Below are 14,541 nucleotides of genomic sequence, written 5' to 3'. Positions count from 1 at the left end.
GAGTGTCCTGACAGTGGCAGCACTAATGCCTTTATGCTGCTGGGAACTTCTCTCTCTGAGGGCTGAAATGCAGATGCAAAGTCCATCTTCTCAAGAGTGCACTCCCAATGCATACCTCTCTGCCAGTGGTGGGCTTCACACTAATGAATGTGCCACTGTGCTTAGCAAAGGATGAAAAATAAGTTTTAGAAAGACTTTGGTAACAAAATTCTAGTGGGAGTGGTCTTCACTATCCAGATGTGTCCCCCAAAGCAGGGGCCAAGTTTATATTTAACAATTTATTGCTCGTGTTTGCTTCTGTTTGGGAAGAATGACCATACCTAACATTTACACTATTAGTGTGACTGCATTCTATTAACTACTTCATAGTGAAGCAAGCCCTATCTGAAATCATATTACCTTTCATCTTTCATTAAACATCACACAAGTGGTTAAAAACCACATGAGATATCCCAGCTTGGATGCTTTGGTTAACACTGTGACACAATGAACCAGTAACATTTGAACATGCTGCACACACTATACTACATACTTTTATATGATGTTGAATGCAAGAACTGGTGAATGGTGTTGAACAGTTAAATCCAGCTGGCATCCAGTCACAAGTGGTGTTCCTCAGGGATTGGTACCCAGGCTAGTCCTGTTTAATATCTTTACAAACAATCTGTATGAGGGAACTGAGTATCTCAAATACTGTGCTCAGTTTTGGGCTCTTCACTGCAAAAAGACACTGAAGCCCAGGAGCATGTCCAGAGAAGGGAAATGAAACTGGTGAGTGGTCTGCAGCACAAGTCTTACGGGGAGCAGCTGATCAAACTGGGATTATTTGGTCTGGAGGAAGCACAGGGGAGACATTATTGCTCTCTACAACGACCTAAAAGGAGGTTGTAGCAAGGTGGGGGTCAGCCTCTTCTTTCAGGTAACCAGTGATGAGAAGTAAAGGCTTTAACTTGCACCAGAGGAGGTTCAGGCTGGGTATTAGGAAAAATGTCTTCTCGGAATGAGTGGTCAAGCACAGGAATGGGCTGCCCTGGGAGGTAGTGAAGTCACTGTCCCTGGAGGCATTAAAGCAACATGTAGATGTGGTATTTAGAGATATGGTTTAGCAGGCAATATTGGTGGTAGGTTGACAGTTGGACCAGGTGATCTTACAGGTTTTTTTCCCAACATTAATCAGAATTATTAATGACTAATAAAAAGCATGGCTACTTGGAAAACAATGGCTGAACTCCTAAACTCTGGCCCTGTTGGAGTTAACTAATTACACTCAGAGCAGTCTGATTCTTTCAGTCTCAGCTTACGAAATACAGGTACCATTTTCAGCTTTTGCTTAAAATTAACAATATTGAATAAAGCAAGAAATAGTTATGATACACAAAATATTTTTTTCTCAATTACAGTTTTCACGTGGGTCTGGTTCAAATGATTTTAAAGGAATAAGAAAAATGTTCCAAAAGGTCACAAGACATAACACATGAGATTGTTTCAACTACTACCCAAAAAACTAAGTGACAGAAAGCTGATATAGCTGAACTTTCAGATCCTGTTTTTGAGTGAAAGAATTTCCAAGAAGCAAAGAGAATCTACTGATATTTTTGAACAAGTGTTCTAGAGTAATGGCATTTGGCCTGACATGTAAGAAAGAGGAAAACAGGTATGACATTGGCTACTTTGTAAATGTACTGAAATGAAATACTGAATATTTGTTCCTGGAAATATAGCAAATTGTTTTTGTTGCTGTATCAAGCACAAAGAAAACCTTTATTTATGTCTATTACCAAATTTTTGCAAAATAAAATAACAAATCAAAAAGGAAAGCCTAATTTGGCTGTTTAAATCCTGTTGTCTAAAAGTAGCTTCCATTGTGAAAAGAATACTGATTCCAAGAATCAAAAAATAATGTTTTAAATAATGATACTAAATAACATTAAAAAACAACTATTAATATTATCCATTATATACATATATTATATATACATAAAACAGTATTCTATAAAATATTTGAGTATGATCCCTAAAAACCGTTAACTTTGATTTTAATACAAGATAACAGCAAATGTGGGCTCAGGCTGCAGATCCACCTTGAATGATGGTGAGGAATGTGTGTGCCCTTGTACTAAGTGAGCAGTAAAAAAAAATCAACTAGCTATTTACTGAATTCTTACCTGCTAAACCAGGAATATGTTAATTTACTGAAACAAGAAACATATTCTTCCGGGCTGCATTTCTGTTATTAAAAACAAAAACAAACAAACAAACAAACAAAAAAGTGATAAAAAAGGGAAAAATTATGAATGTTACTTGAAATACTAAAGGATTTTTTTTCCTCATGATATTCTTTAATCCTTCTCAGGAGATATTCAGTTGTTCTCAGAAGAGATTTAATTGTAAGCTATAACACTTACACTTTTTACCCACCAAAAGACATGATGTATGGACTTACTGTGCTGAGAGAACGACTAACCACCACCTTAGCTTGGTTTTGTACTGTTTATGAACACTCTGGGAGTACTACACCAACAGCAAAGCATGTCCAAGATGCACAATTCTGACAGCAAAAAGCTTGTGGATTTCCTACCCCCTACTGAAAATCTGGCTGTTGGAAGCAATCATCTGCTAATACCTGAGGAGCAGCAACCTCCTTTTGGGCTGTAAGGGATGGAGTACTTCTAAGCACACTGTGCAGAATGCTGCTTACCTCCTACCTCACTGCGGATAGAGGAAAACACGTATGGGAGGGAAACATGCCTGGGATCTCCCTCACTTCTCGAGAAACCCGAATGCATGCCAGCATGGACTCATGCAGCTACAAGATGCGAGTCCTGCTGCTAAGGAATTCAGCAATACCTTAAAAAAAAACAGTCGCTAACAAGAGACGCAATTACGGTTCTTATTCGGTAGGTGGTGTTAAAAAAAACACCTATTAGGTGCCGCTGATGCTCTGACAGACTTTTTTTGTTGCTGCTTTTCTCGTATTTTCAGTGGGGAAAAAAAAAAATAAAAACAAAACAAAAGAAAAAGACCTCAAAACGATTAAACGATAACCTAAGCAGTAAGCACAAACGCGCGCACCCCGCCGCCCTTATCGCCCTCGGCTACAGCTCCCCCGCAGCAGACCCACCCGTCCGGCCCAGACTGCCAGGGCACCCCACAACGCCGCCTCCTTCCCGCTCACCCCGTATGGCCCTACCTTCCCGCCGGCCGGGCTAGGGCGCCCGAAGAAGCCGGCCATGACCGTACGTGCTACTCGGCCGAGGCGTGGGAAGGCGGTACGTCCTCCTCCTCCCCCGGCTATGGTAGCCGACAGTGCCCGCCCAGTCGCCCGGCCGCGCCGCGCAGCGGACGTGGAGGCGGAGGGATCCCCACAGCGGGACCCGCACAGCTGCGAAGATGCTCTGCGTGAGGTTCGTGTTTCTGTAAAGCAATCTGGTGTATTTTACTTGTGAAGGTTTTCTATTATTGTAACAGCTTTTGAGATCAATGACTTACTGGTATAATGTCATCGCTATTTTGCAGCAGATGGGAGATCACATCTGCATTGCTTAGTCCTAATTACTGGTGGGGGAAAGAAAGATGAAGGGGCAGGTGTTGGTGTGGTCGGGACCTATACAAGTTTCTCAATGCACACGGTATAAATGTATTGAAGGCTTGAACTCATAAGCTCTAGAAAGAAGTTCCTTCTAGAAATAGTTAAATTCAGTTGCTAGTAATATTTTAAGGATGCCATATCATGGTGCTATAGCAGTAATCTAAGAATCATAGAATCACAGAATGGCTTGGGTTGGAAGGGACCCCAAGGATCATCAAGTGCCAATTCCCCTGTCACAGGCAGGGCCACCAACCTCCTGTCTAATAGTAGACCAAGCTGCCCAGGGCCCCATCCAACCTGGCCTTGAACACCTCCAGGGATGGAGCATCCACAACCACTCTGGGTGGCCTGTTCCAGCACCTCACCACTTTCACAGTAAAGAACTGACAGGTGACCTAAACCTTCCTCAACTTAAAACCATTTTCCTTTGTTCTGCCATAATCTACCCTTGTAAAGAGTTGATTCCTTCTGTTTGTAGGCTCCCTTTAGGTACTGGAAGGCTGCAATGAGGTCACCCAGCAGCCTTCTTCAGGCTGAACAAACAAGCCCAGCTCCCTCAGCCTGTCTTAGTAGGGGAGGTGCTCCAGCCCTCTGATCATCCTGGTGGCCCTAAGCTCAAGAAGTTATCCCTTTGGGAAGTTAGAAGCAGCATCCTTCAGGCTTGTAAAACACGGCACCGCTAAGCCAGTAAACTTGGGTATTTTTTCTCAACAATGTGAGGATGAAAAATTTTCTTGGATATAATCTTAGGTTGCTTAAAAGGAAAACTGAGTTTAATTAAACCAAACTTTTTTTTACTGTCAGGTTCTCTTTGGTACAGTCTAAACAAACAGGAGACTTAATATTAAGTAGCAGAAAAGGTTTGCTTTCTCATAGCAGAATCATGGAAGTGCTTGTGTGTACTCAGCCTTGTACAGGACAAAGACCTCTGTTTGTAAGTTGTTTTTGGCAGTTGTGAATAATTAAAGACAGAGGTCACAATTTTGATTCAGTGTGATAGGAGACACTTTATTCTTCCCCTGCAACAAGAGAGGAACTTTGTTCTTAGGAGGCAGCATTAACTCCATAGATGCTTGTTTTCAGCCTACCATTTAGAACAGAAACAGAGGACCGGTTATTTTTCATCCATTTGTTACAACTAATGATTGGAATCCCCAGTAATCAAATAGAGCACTGGAGAGTAAGTTTATAGAAAGATTCACATATGTATCACAGAATCACAGAATTATAGGGGTTGGAAGGGACCTCTAGAGATCATCGAGTCCAACCCCCCTGCCAAAGCAGGCTCCCTACAATGTATGTAGAACCGGGGCTACACATTCTTCATGCTCTGCTTTGCATAAATGACCAATCACCAGGTCAGGGCCAATAACAGCATACAGACACCAGTGTGGTGAGCAGTAAAAAAATGGCGTTTTATTACCTCGTGGTGTTTGTTTATATACAGGCTTCTATGCCCCTTAAGCTATGCATATTATCCAATCACAGAGCAGGGGAGGTCCTGTCACGTCACAGCCCAAGTGTTCATGCATGCCTACTACTACATGTGTATGCAGTTCTTGTCAGAACACATCATAATGAGAAAGTACATCAGTTTGAGAACTGATGCATTACATAAGTCCTGTAGTTACTGCAAATGCCCTTTTCTTTTTTCCACCTTGCATTCACTACTGGGCGCTTAGAACTTCTAGCCTGCTCACTTGCCCAGCAGCTCCAGAGAATTCTTAAAGCAGTCACAAAAGTGAATTCCACAAGTGGTGGAAGTGATAGGTAGGCTTTATGAGTGGCTCAAAGGATGCACTTTCACAAAGTTTCCAAATTCGCAACATTACAGACTTTCATAATTTTTGGAAAACAGAAGCACAAATTCCAACTTTTTTTTTCCTTCCATAGGAAAACTGTATCTTTTAAATGATTCCTATACCTTAAAATACTTCCTTCTTTTATTTGGTCGAGGTTAAATAAAGTATCAGCATACTTTACGCATAATGTATTTCAAAATTAATATGAGTCTTGTACATTCCTTTTGTTATAAAGTGCAACGATGAGAGAATTTCTCTCAAACAAAAATAGAAAATATAACTAAAACTAATCCAGTTTTACAGTCTTAATGCCTTTTTTTCTTGGCTTTGCACTTATTGTATTTTTGGTCATGATCTCTTTGTCTCATTCTGTCATCTTCAGTACTAGTGTCGCTGTCACAACTTTGCTGTTCTCTCTTTCTTTTAGAGGCGCTTTCATCCAGCTGGTACACTTTTCCATCACTCGAATGTGGCACGGCCAACTCGAAAGAACTCTGCCCAGACTTAAAATTTGCAGCTTGATTCTGATAGGGAGGAATGGATAAGCTTGAAGGCAGTGGCAGAGTCATCTGGTAGTAAGGAAATTGCTGACCCACTGGACTGTGAACTGTGTATTGCTGTTCTAAAAAATGGTTCATCTAGAGAAATACAAACTTAAGTTGTTAATACCATTAAGAGAAACTTTTGAACAAGAGTTTTATTTCACATGCATTACAGCTTTTACCCTGAAAATATTGATAGCAAAGTTGTATAAAATTGCAAGGTTTAAAAGTAAAGCTTATTATTTTATTAGATCAACTATGACAGATGGCAGAGGAGGGGCAGTCTGACAGAACGGCATCCTACACAGAAGTGCATGTGAAGCAAAAGTGTGTCACTGAATTCCTCTATGAAGAAAAAACATCACCCACTGACATCCACTGATGCTTGCTGAGCATTCACAGAGATCAAACAGTGGGTGTGAGCACAGTGAGGAGGTGGGTGATGTTTCATCAGTGGCAACAGTGGGTCACCTCCACCAGTACAGATTTTTACAAATGCAGCATGCAGGCTCTAGTTCGTCTCTGGCAAAAATGTTTAGGTAATGCTGGTGACCATGTTTGGTTGCTGACAATTCGCTCTATCAAATAGTGCTGTTGTGCTCTTTGCATTTATTACCTTTTCCATGGAAATAAATAGGAAGGTTTTCTTATGGAGCAACCTACGTAAAACATACTGTTCACATAGAGGAATGCAGTTACAAAAGTCAGGGGAGAAAGAGCAGCTTTCTACTGACTGGCAGTAACCAGAAAAGATGTGGGAAGCACTGAGTTATGTCCTTGTGTTCAAAAGAAAGCCTCTCAAGTAACATATATGGATAACCAACCTAAAGGCAACCTAAATGTGTGAAGGCATACATGTGGACAGCTTCCTGCTGAAGCTGAAACAAGCAATCTCTGTTCCTGATGCAATACTCTTTTCTAGCAGCAGAAAATGGGATGGAGTTAGTGCTGAGTGGAGGTGTGCTAACTTCTAAGAATTTGGTCTCAGCATTTTCATACTGCATTGTTACTGTAAAATGGGTTTGACGGTGAGCACAGTGAGGGACATGGTTCCCTCAAAAAGCATCCAAATATAGTGGAAGGGATAGGAAGGTTTGTGCAGAGAAGTGCAGAGACATGGAACATTTCAGGCTGGAAAATCAAACTGCAGCTGCCATAACTTGTTACTCATATTGGCAGTGGTGGTTTGTTGGGGAAGGGTCATGTTTGATTTTAGGGCAGAACTAAACTTCAAATTTCTGCTAGGCATATTTGAAGTGAGTAGAAGAGCTAAGAGGCTCCCTTACTGAAACAGCTGTATATGAAGAAGTTATTGCTTGCATGGCTGTAATTTTACTATGTTAGTCTGTCTCACCAAGGTTATTTGATTTGAAACACTGTAGAGTCTAACTTACACTTTCAATACGTTCCTGCAGTAAGAAAAGAGTCTGGTTTGACAGATACCTGAACAAATAAACAGACCTAATAGAATGAAATTTAGCAGCCTAAGCCAAGTTTTGAGTCAACAAATAAGCACTTGTTTGCAAGATTACCTTCAACTTCATTAGTGAGTTCACTTATTTTTAACTTCCATTTAACATTTACCACAAACTCACCATCTTCTGAAAAACGGAGTGTTCCTGAGGTAAACAGTTGTTCATTGGAAAAGGAGTAACAGGAAATGGAGGATTTCCATAAGGCTCTTGATATCTAGGACAAACAGGAAAACACACAGCAACTAGGCTTCTAACAAATGGTACCTCGTAGAGTGCTGAGACTCAGCTCTTGGGCTATAATGAGTGTATTCAAGAGAAAAATAGAGATATTAACAACGAGACTTCCACAAAAATAAATAGATAGATAAAACAAGGAAAACACTTCCAAAGACTCAAATTAACAAGTAATCCTGACATGCACTGCAGACTCAAAAGAGTTCTGGATTTATCCACAGGATTTTAGCTTCCACAAAGAGTTCTGTAACACTTGCAAAAAATAGCCAAAAAAAAACCCAACAAAAAAACAAAAACAGAATTTGAGATGTTAAAGCATCGAAACTGGGATGTTCACAGTTCTGTTATAACAGTGTGTACAGGTTCTACCTGCACACTCACGCATGCACAACATTTGCTTGCATATATACACATAGGAAGTAAACTCAATGGAGTAGTAGTCAATCATTATCTCAATTGCCAGATTTTCTTCCCCTCTGAGAACTGCAAACATTGCTAGTACAAACACCATAGAACACCATGTTTTTTCACATTCCTGTATCTTGCAAAAATAAACAGGATTTGGAATGTAACTAACTGAACCCCTAGCAAGCTAAACAACCAAACAGTAACTAAAACCCACTGCGAGACATCAGTACGGATGCAATTAAAGTGTGCAACTGCTGTGCTAACAAAGAGCTTAAAGATTGCTTTACTGTATCTACCACATCCTTTTAAACATTTTTTAATTATAATCATACAATCATTCACTGGAGGTCTTTGTTACCTATATGAAGGTGAATATGAGTCAATATAGTTCTCAAAACCATGTGTTGGGCTGTTCAGTTCTGAAGAGTGTGAACTTCCTGTAAATAAGATAAGACTGTAATGATTGATCAGTTCTGACTGCTTGATTAACAAGTCAAAACACAGAAAGTATTTTGTCACCTGTACCGTGCTAGTATATCAAAGTTGGCATATAGTGGAAAGGTGTCATTTTATGACAGACAATCTATACCATCAGTGAACCACTTCAAAATGTTCCTCTATCATTTATATTCAGCCACTTACAGAAATATAAATCAGGACTGTTCAATAATCAGGAACAGAATTGTTTCCACTGCTTCTGATTCCAGGAACCTCAGCCATTTTTACTTAAACAATTGCTCTGTACAGCCTTCTAGGTAAGGAGTGACACAGTGTAGATCAGGAACAAGTCAATATTTTGAGTGGAAATACTGCCTAATCACTAGCATTCCAGAAGGTTTGTTTGCATAAACATAAAATGAAGAATAAGATTTTGTTTTGGCTGTGCTTTCCTAACTACACTCTCTTCCAGTTAAAATAAACCTAATCTTAATCAGTAGGATTAAAAACTAGTAATTTCAGAAAAAAAAGACTTCAAAGAAAGACTTTAGAAAAAGACTTAAGTAATCATTGCAACTGCTAAACCTACCAAACCGATACCGTACTTTAATTGGTCTTCCGTACAAACGGATTCCATTCAGCAAAGCTATTGCATAAGGCACTGATTCTTTGTGCTTAAAGCAGACAAATCCAAAAGACTTAGGTTTTCCTTCCTTGTCTTTACAAATCGTCACTTTGGTTAATGGTCCGGCCTGAAAGAAATCACAGTTTATCATTTCATAATTACATGTATTGCTATAGTCAGAAACAGTGTTTCTCAAGTATAAGATTCTCTACTTCATTTTTAAAATCTCTCAAATCCTGAGCATTTACAAAACAAAAAACAGCCCTAAAAACATTAAGACTGGAACCAACCATCAGTCCATGGGTGATTAGTTCTACTTTAATAACCAGATGATTTTTATTATTTTTAAAAGATATTTATGACATGAAGGAGTATTAGGTTTCATCTACATAACAGAGGTCAACTCATGCACGTACAGCTTCTATTACAATCATTACAGAATGTTTGGCATAGTTAACACAACTGTACAATTTTATTATACCAGCTGTGTAAAACCAAAGTAATCCATTAATCTGATTCTAGGAATTTAAGGAAAATAGAAGTGGGAAGCAGCAACACTGTTGGAAAGCAAGCTTAAATAGAGAATAATTCTTCTGGAACCACAAATAAATAAATAAATAAATAAAATCTATTTTTTTATACTACCTAGCCCTGTCACGAATGCGTGACAAGGAATCAAGAGACTCTAAGCAGATATAATGTACTGTTACTGGCCAAGAAAAACAAACAAACAAAAACACAACAGGGGAAAAGAACCACCCCTAATCTCCCTTAAAGTTGCTCTGTTTGGACTGGATGAGCCTTACGTGTCCCTTCCAGCTCAGAATATACCACAACGTATCTTCATTGAAAAGAAGTTCCATCGCTGCCTATGTGCACCATTACAATCCTTGCCCAATACTTCTCGAAGAACCAAATTATAGCAGTGATATTACATAAATGCTGGCTCCATTTTCAAATAAATTCTTATTTTCATAGCAAATACCAACATACTTCAGATACAGTGACAAAATATCTTAATGTCTAAATTACCATCATTGATGGGGAATTCACTGCCCAGAATCAAAAAGCAGCACTCAGCATTAGAACACTACTACTACTGTTATCATGTGAACAGCAAGTAAACTACAACTTTACGCAAACACGTGTTAACTAAATAGTGATGACTGGGAGCCATCTTCCTTGATCCTAGCCATTGTGGTGTTAGATTGAGGATATTAAGGACTGTCATCTGTGATAACATTTGATTGCTGTACGCTTTTGCCATCACTTAAATACAATGCTCTTGCTGAAACATGAAAAAGCATTTCTGTCTCACACCTCAACCTTGGTGAAAGCAGAAGAGCCATACAGACAAAGGATCAAAAATAATGTATCATTTTTTTTATTATTGGTGCAGAAAGAGGATCAGGCCATATAGCAACAGATACTACCTAATTTGACTTGCGCAGAGAATCTTCAAAACGTTGATTTCATCTTTCCAAGTATCTTCAAATTTGGCGTGTTGGGTTTTTTTTGTTGTTGTCTGTTTGTTTTTTAAGAGGGAATTTCAGTGACATTCTAAACACTGTTGGTTTTACTTGAGTTGGCTCTAAGGCATTTTTCTGTTGTTGTTCTGCACTACACTGCAGTTTTTCTGAAAATGGCATATATCCAGTCTTTGGATTATTTGCCTAATGAGGAGGTCTGGATCTTCAAGAACTAGAAGTAACAGCACTAGAAGTAACAAGCTCAAGCACTTTGAAGATCAGTCTTAAACATGCAGTCTTCCTGTTCATAAACAAAAAAAATATTAAGGGTTTAGAAGTACTAACAATAGATATTTTTTCCTAGCTTAATGAGGGGAAAGCTATTGCTTAAGAGTCCGTTTTTAGGGCTGTACTACATCAAGAATATATATCTCGTACTTTTTAAGAAAGGAAAATACTTCAGGAAGAAGCATGTGCTATTGCAGCAAAAACAGAGAAACATGAGTGAGAACAAGATGAAGAGAAGAAGGTGTTATTAAGGTGTTAAGTAGGTATTATTGGCATGATCTGAATACCCAGATAAGAGTTAACATTTGGGTAACGGAAGCAGATTACACAGATTTGCCCTCAGAATTCAGTTTCGCACAACTGTTCTCATCACTTTTGTGCCACGATTTGTATGGTAAATTACTCATGTCTCCTGGTAACATGAGCATTTTTAACCAGCTTAACCACAGAATACTATTTACTGTTGGGAACAGGGACACTGCGCAGAAAATAAGAAACAAATGACTGTTTCTTACATAGTTTTAGGGAAAAGTTAAAACCTTAAAGTTAGGAAGAAACTGAAGAAGCTAAAAGGCTACAAGGCTGGAATATACCAAGCAAAAAAGCTTTCCAATGCAAATAGAGTAGCATGCTGATACCTTGCCTACTTAAGATGATGAATATCACATTAATCAGTGGAATAAAAATGGTGAGTAAAAATAGTTCTGATTAGTAACTGAAATAGCAAAGGAGCAGATTAGTCTGCCTACTTCTTTTTTTATGCTCTTTATTTTGCAAATGCACTAGAAGGCATTTCTGCGATTGGGAATAGTGTTAGCAGAAGCAAGTGCATCATCACACTGTTGGCAGAACTGCCCAGTGCAAGCTAGATACTGACTGACTGGATCAGGCCAGGAGAAATACTTTTATCATCATCGACTGCTGTCAATCCATCCTAACAGCTTGACTCTTGCATTACTGACACAGTGCTCCTTGCCACACACACCTGCTTTTCCTTACCACTTTCAGATTAATAAACCTTACTTAGTCAAATGTTTTGTTAATAGCAAACCAAAACTGAAGCCAAGTCAGTGTGTTAAAATAGACAACCCCTAGGCAAGTCTTTCAGGTTTTCAGAGAGAACAGTTTGGATCCCACAAACAAAATATCATCTCAAGCATCAGAAGACATTTTGTCATAAAGATTAGAGCAGTGAAAGTTCCACAGCCAACCTGAAAACCATCTGATTTGGGTTGGAAGTGACCTTAAAGCCCAACCAGCCCCAATCCCTGCCATGGGCAGAGCTGCACCCCACCAGCTCAGGCTGCCCAGAGCCTCATCCAACCTGGCCTTGACAGCTCCAAGGATGGAGCACCACAGTTTCTCCGGGCAGCTGTGCCGGCGTCTCACTGCCCTCTTTGCGAATAATTTCCCCCTAACATCTAGCCCAGCTCTCGGTTTTGAGGGGCAGCAGAGCACGCCAGACCACGACACGGCCGACTCCCACCGGGGCTGGGCGCTGTCAGGCCGCAGGCAGCAGTACCGAGGTGCCACCCGGCACTGCACTACCCTGCCCGCCCCACAGCCGAGGCCGCTGCCGTGCGGCTCCTCCAGGCCACTGCCCCGTCCCGCCCCAACGGCCCGCCCGCCACCTGCAGGAAGAGTTCGTAGAGGATCTCCTCCCGCACGCGGCTCTCCAGGTTCCCCACGAACAGCGTCCGGTCCGCCTCCCCCGCCCGCCCCGGCCCCGACATGACAGCGCTGCCGCCGCCGGGAGCCGCCTAGGGCGGAACGGGGGGGACGAGCCCCGCTGCCGTAAAGGGCCGCACGGCAGCTCGTCGCTAGGCAACGGGATCCTCGCCCTGCAGAAATAGACCTAAAAAGCTCTTCCTGACCTCTTGTGGGGTTGTTGGGTACTGCAGATGCTGCTCCGGAACTAAGGGGCTCAGAAGCTGTTTAAAGCCCTCGAGTGTCTAGTCATCGACTCGATAAAATGTTTAAAAAACTTCTTCCTTATATCCAGTCTAAATATTCCTAGTTTCAGTTTGGAACCATTTCCCCATGTCTTATCGTATCTTATTCCTGCCACAGAGATCAGCCCGTTCTTTCTTACAGTCCCTCTTTAGATACAGAAATGCCTCTCTCAGATCTCCCTAGAGCCTTCTCTTTCCCAGGCTGAGCAGCTCCATCTCTCTCACCCTGTCTCCTCAGGAGAGGTGTTCCATCCCTTGAAACCATCTTTTTTGTGGTCCTCCTGTAGACACCCTGGACTCAAGACTCCACATCTGCCTGCACTATTCCAGGTGAGGCCGCACCAGTGCAGAGCAGAGGGGCAGGATCACCTCCTTTCAACCTTCTGGCCATGCTTCTTTTGATGCAGCCCAGGAAGAAGTTGACTTTGTGGTCTGTGAGGGCACATTGTTGGCTCATATCCGGCTTGCCAATCTACCAGTACAGCCAGGTCCTTATCAGATTTCTACAATCAGCTTTCAAGCTTGCGCACACATACAGCAATATAGCATTCCATACATATCTTTAAAGGTGCTTTTTTCTTTTTTTGTTTTTCTTTTGTTTTGTTTTCCAAAGGAGTACATTTCCAGAAGTCATGACAGCAGCATAAGAAATATTCTCAATGAGTTTATTCTTTTCTCAAGCTTTGACTGTGTGCTTTGCCTCAATACCATTAATTTCTCACGAAGGTTCTGTTACTGACCTGTCAGGTCTCAGCTAATAACTGGTAATAAACGACATGTTTTCCTTCTATCTGTTTAGAAAGAGATTATCCATTTGCACGAATTGCAAGTCTTAGCGTAGAACCAGTAATGAGATCTAAATTTCTTCCAGTCAGTCTATTTTTTCTTCCCTCTGTAATCCTTAGAGGGCTTTAAAAAAGAAAACAAGTTTGATTTCATCTTGCCTGGAAAGAAGTAGCACTCAAAAGCTCATGGGTAGAGGAGGGTCAGTATTTGTTCCAGAGAACTGCCTTGGTTCACAAGAACAATCAGAATTCTGCTCAGAATGTTTTCCAAGATTAGGGCATTCTTCAGTAGAAGGAGAAATACATGTGACTGCAGATCAGGGTTTTACAGTTTGCATGAGAATTTGATCTTAATTTTGAAAGCCATGCCAGGATTGCATAATATTTTTGGGTGTTATTTTATCAGCATCTTGGGGGGAGGGAACTGAAGTCAAGGAGTGCTATTTTCTTATCTGTAAATCTAACAGTCTTGCACTACAATAAATGAAGCTTTTAGGTATTTTTTAACTTGAATACTTGGCAAGTCTTTCAGGTTTTTATAATGGCTGATGGACTGTGGGCTCTCCCAAATGCACCACAGTTCATTCAGGAGGGGACTGCCTTTACATTTCTGAGCTCTTGGGACTCAAGCAGTGTACTTATGAGACAGTGCAGTGATCCTCAAGTGGTTTGCACAAGCCACTTTGGAAGCAGATAACTATGAATTCTAATGCAAGAAGAATGTAACCCAAGAAAAGCATAGTACAGAATATGCAGTGCAGAGGCATGAATAACACCTGAACTTCACATCTGTTTGTGAACTTGTTATCTGAAGCTCACTGTTCTCTTGTGGGATTTGTGGTAGTGGGATGCCAGTGGAAGCCACTATGTAAACAGTAGTTCAGATTCATGAATTTCCAAGTGGTGTGAGTGTCACTGTTGGTGAACACAATGC

General features: G+C 40.7%; 2 protein-coding genes across 3 annotated transcripts in view; both read right to left on the bottom strand.

Moving 5' to 3' along the window:
* The window catches only part of LOC140257728 (multidrug resistance-associated protein 1-like), a 34,213-nt gene extending 30,867 nt beyond the window's left edge, over positions 1 to 3,346 (bottom strand). Inside the window, exons 1-2 of one of the 2 annotated variants that reach the window (XM_072347295.1) lie at positions 3,191 to 3,346; positions 2,166 to 2,227 (exon numbers count right to left, since the gene is read on the bottom strand). In XM_072347295.1, the coding sequence (XP_072203396.1) occupies positions 2,166 to 2,227; positions 3,191 to 3,232 (104 nt within the window). In that variant the 5' untranslated portion in view covers positions 3,233 to 3,346. The remainder of the gene's footprint in view (positions 1 to 2,165; positions 2,228 to 3,190) is intronic. The other variant, XM_072347470.1, reaches the window with a different exon arrangement.
* A 996-nt stretch (positions 3,347 to 4,342) lies between these two features.
* On the bottom strand, positions 4,343 to 12,652 carry RBM11 (RNA binding motif protein 11). The gene is made up of 5 exons (XM_072347168.1): positions 12,502 to 12,652; positions 9,078 to 9,240; positions 8,409 to 8,487; positions 7,529 to 7,622; positions 4,343 to 6,029 (listed from the first exon to the last, which is right to left on the bottom strand). The coding sequence occupies exons 1-5, from the start codon at positions 12,601 to 12,603 to the stop codon at positions 5,697 to 5,699; spliced, it is 771 nt and encodes a 256-aa protein (XP_072203269.1). The 5' UTR covers positions 12,604 to 12,652; the 3' UTR covers positions 4,343 to 5,696.
* Between the last annotated feature and the right edge of the window lie 1,889 nt (positions 12,653 to 14,541).

The sequence above is a fragment of the Excalfactoria chinensis genome, chromosome 1 (assembly GCF_039878825.1).
Source record: "Excalfactoria chinensis isolate bCotChi1 chromosome 1, bCotChi1.hap2, whole genome shotgun sequence".
NCBI lineage: Eukaryota > Metazoa > Chordata > Aves > Galliformes > Phasianidae > Excalfactoria > Excalfactoria chinensis.
This window is presented reverse-complemented; position numbering and strand designations above follow the sequence as displayed.